Source organism: Callorhinus ursinus, unplaced genomic scaffold (assembly GCF_003265705.2).
Source record: "Callorhinus ursinus isolate GAN/ISIS: 27379988/994484 unplaced genomic scaffold, GSC_fseal_2.0 scaffold143, whole genome shotgun sequence".
Lineage (NCBI taxonomy): Eukaryota > Metazoa > Chordata > Mammalia > Carnivora > Otariidae > Callorhinus > Callorhinus ursinus.
The window spans coordinates 121449-125431 of record NW_027397205.1 but is presented as its reverse complement, the minus strand read 5'-3'; the positions used below and the strand labels follow the sequence as shown (position 1 = coordinate 125431).

At 44.9% G+C, this 3983-nt stretch overlaps 1 protein-coding gene across 1 annotated transcript; it reads left to right on the top strand.

The window, feature by feature from the left end:
• The first annotated feature begins 734 nt into the window (after positions 1–734).
• Positions 735–3754, top strand: TMSB15A (thymosin beta 15A). Its single transcript, XM_025855361.2, has 3 exons — positions 735–855; positions 2251–2367; positions 3340–3754. Exons 2-3 carry the CDS (start codon positions 2268–2270, stop codon positions 3375–3377), a joined length of 138 nt encoding a protein of 45 aa, XP_025711146.1. The 5' UTR covers positions 735–855; positions 2251–2267; the 3' UTR covers positions 3378–3754.
• The last annotated feature ends 229 nt before the right edge of the window (positions 3755–3983 follow it).

Genomic DNA, 3983 nt, shown 5'->3' with positions numbered 1-3983 from the left:
TGGTGCTGCTGTCCAAAATTTCTGCTCTATCATGGCTGTATTACCTCAGTTTATAGACAGGTACTTCCCTAGTCTCCTGTGGGCCAAGCAAAGTGCTAGGATGAATAGCCTCAGTAGATCCTCCTGTGATTACCCTGCTGACTACTACCATGTTCAGTGGCTGAGAAAATTGAAAATGTGACTTTTACATAGGAGAGCAACACTGTCACAGAACTGTTCAGCTGTGGGGGTGAATGACTCTGAACTGCCCACCCTCTCAGTGAGCTCCCTTCCTCCATGACCTGGCCAAGGATTAGAACAGATGCCACTGAGCATTGTTTGCAAACCATTGTTTGGTTATCACAGTGTACTTAGGCTCTATGGCTATAAAGAGCCAGTTCCCCATGTTGGAAGCTAACTGGGCAACAAAGAAGTGTTTGCATATATTGAGGTCCCAATTATCTTATAGGAGTAAACTTGGGAAGGAGGGAAGTGGATCCTCAGCACGAAAACAGTGGGAGAAACAGGGGAGGCTGGCAGGCGATTCCTCGGCCAATCAGAGAGGGCTTAGACAGGGTCTGGGGAGGCGGCTCCGGTATGACGTCATCAAGACACTTGAAGGGGAGAGGTCCTGGGTAGATGGGAGACAGCCTGCTCAAGCCTACGAGACGAAAGCGGGGGGGGGAGGGGCGAAGAGGCGGGCCTGGGATCCGTCATCCAATCAGAGATGGCTGGGGGGGCTGGGGCGGGGTCTGGGGGCGGAGACCGATCCGTGACTTATAACTGCAGGGTTCCGCGCGGGAAGGCTAAGGTCGTCCTGTGTGTGGAGTGGCATTGGTACAGCCGTTGGCCTTTCACCGGTCTTCAAGCCATCAGGTGAGGACCTGCGGTCCCGGCGGAACCAGAAGACTATGGGGACAGGAGGGCGCAGCGGCTGGGGGGCGGAGGGGGTCGGTCTCTCGGGAACTGGTGGGGCCGGGTCGGGACTGGCGTTTTGTAACTGCGCCTCCTAGAGAGTCCGCGCCTTTGTTTTCTGCGGCGCCGCCTTCTGCGCGTTGCCGGGTCCTCCCCGGGTGGGTCCTTGGAAGGCCCGAGGGGGCGGCCCCTCAGAGCTGGCTGTCCGCTGTGGCTGCACCCCCGACGCTGAGAGGACGAGGAGTTTGGGTGCTGCCGGGTTTGGGCCCTTTGGAGTCGGCCCTTCGCGCTGTCCCTTACTGGGGCCAAAAGGTGGGCTGCGCGCCCGACAGAGATGATGGTTATTTTTTAAAAAATGTAAGCAAACTGCTCCTGACAAACGGACCCACGCGCCCAGCCTTTTATGATCTATTAGTCCCTGTTTCCCTACCTTGGAGATTGGCGACTGGTCGCTCGTCAGAGGAGGGTCTTAGGGTGACCTCGACGGAAGGGAGTCATACTCGGTACTTCTGGCTGCTCGGGAGCCTCTCCTTTCTACTCTGGGCACTAGACCTGTCTTACCCCTACCAGGGTGGGACCAGGCACGCGCTTGAGAGCTCTGTTTTCCGGTCTCTGAGGTCTTCTGTTGTCTCTGCTCCGATAAATCCAGAATGGTCGCAGGGCGCCCCATCTCCTAACCTCTCCTTTTGCAGAGAAAACATGATGAAATAAAAATCTGCTCTATTTGGTTTATCCCATTTTGCTTAAGTCCTTGGTTTGATCCTAATTAGTTGTGTCTTCTTACAGCATTTACAAACCGGTGTCATAAGGACATGTTATTAGTTATGACAGGATTAAGTCCCCTCCCTCTCTTACTGTGGCTCCTTAATCTATCTTTGGGCAGGTAAAATGGAAAGAAACTAGTACAACTTATGCCACCCTTTTTTGTGTGCTGCTTCCTACTCCCCAGGAAAAATGCCCCAAATTAATTGAATGCAATGTGAATTTGCTCAAATAAATGCTATCTCTTGTTACAAATCATTAGCTGGTTAAATCTATTTCTGTCTTTTCTTGTGCTTCTGTCACCTCCATTTGACCTCAGCTATGATTTTAAAAGAGTCAGACATATTGACTGGATTTTAGAGCATCTTGATTTCTAGTGCATCCTGATTCAGGCTTTTCGTGCCTATCAGAAATGGGGCAGTGATGTGTAATTCAAAGTATTCTAATAAAAACATGACTTTTCAAAGATGTGTGCTGTTTTCTTGTTGAAAATCAGCAGGTAAAATATGCATTGATATTAAATATGAGAAATTTTGGCTGTGATACCTTGGTCTGGCCATAGTTCTGCCGATTTTAAGTTAAATTTTTTTTCAGTCTTTCTTTTAGTCAAGATGAGTGATAAGCCAGACTTGTCTGAAGTGGAGAAGTTTGACAGGTCAAAACTGAAGAAAACCAATACTGAAGAAAAAAATACTCTCCCTTCACAGGAAAGTAAGTCATGGGGCTGGGGGTTTCTAGTGGAGAAAAACAATGGTGAAATTTATAGGCTCAGTAAATAAACTAGTAAATTTTGCCACTAACTAAGCAATAATTACAGTACTATTGTATTTAATGCAACAGTTAAAAATATCAAATAGTTGTTTTCTTACTTGAGTTATATAAGTGGTTCTCCTGTGACAGACCCAAGAAGTAAGGGAGAATAAAAAACTGGTTTCTTGTTGGAAAATTACTAAAAATCTCATTATAACCAATCTTGGAATATTAGACTTAGCCCTAGAAAAATCTTAGTTTTGTCCACTTTATGGTTACTAAGCATTTTCTGCATCTAGCAATTTGGGTCCATGATTTCATTCCTAAAGAACCACACAAGCTGCAGTGTTGCCTTTTTCTACCTGATGACAAGATAAGGCAGAGAAAAAGTTTAGATCTTGGGGGCACTTAAGGTTCCCAGACTCCAAAGGATCAGATTTGCCATTGAGAGTTATAGCCTGATAGAAAAACTCCAAGCATATTCACAAACCTGAGGGGCACTTTTTGTCATGTCAGTGTTATTTGAGTTCCACAGTTAGTCAGAATTATCTGAAAGGGCATAACTTCCTAATTATATAGTGATAGATAAATCTGAGGAAAATGCTTCACTTCCTCTTCAGTCTCAGAATAACCTATGGAAAAAATGGCAACAGCATGAATCTGCCTCTCAAATGAAAAAACAGCACGCAGTTGACGTAGGTTCTCATAAATGTTCAGGTGGTTAACATGCATGCACATGCAACACACACACACACACATACACACACATACAACACTTGACTGGGGGTTTGTGGTTAGTGCCTTAGCCTTCTGAATTTAAAGCAGATATGGCAGGCTTCAATAACTTGGCAAAGAACTCTTGGAAGAAAACTGAACTTAATCCTAGGAATATACCTCCTTAATGATTTTTTTTGTGTTTGTTTTTCCCCCCAGCTATCCAACAAGAGAAAGAGTGTGTTCAAACATCGTAAAATGGGGATCTCCTCCCAACAGCAAATTTCAACATTGCTTAAGTGTCTTAGTTTGGGGCTTGTTTTTTATAAACCTATGTGTAGAGATTTTAGGCATCTTCTGATTTCTTCCCACCTGTATTCCCAGCCAATGGTCCCTTTTTAAAATTTTCCATTGATACATACATTCCATCTGGCAGGTGCTGTCAATAATATTACCATTGATGACCTTTGTTTGTGTAGTCTTTGCATCCCCAAAAGTTAAGCCACTTTTAACTTTCTACAGTGGCTGTATCTCTTGTTCCACAATATTCATGAAGTGGCATGCATTTGCAACTTCTCAGTTTATTTTCATTTCTAATGTAGTGATAAAATAATAAATATACTCATTGTGTTAAGACTCTGGTGGTCCATTCTTGGTGGTCTTCTAAGGAATGAAAGTACAACAAAGATACTCTTTTTAGCCAAACAAAATGGTTTAAGGAAAGCCACTTTAGGAGATTAGTCACAGGGAAAAGGCTCCAGATCCAGTGGATTCTGACTTGGGAATGCAAGGTGCTTTTCCATAGAGTTGGTATCATGGCTCTCCCATGAGAACCTTGGGAGAGGAGGTAACATGGACTAGCC

Coding starts and splice junctions, on each gene's coding strand:
- TMSB15A (XM_025855361.2), top strand. CDS start 2,268: ATGAGTGATAAGCCAGACTTGTCTGAAGTGGAGAAGTTTGACAGGTCA. Junction 2,368..3,339: donor TACTCTCCCTTCACAGGAAA/GTAAGTCATGGG, acceptor TTTTCCCCCCAG/CTATCCAACAAGAGAAAGAG.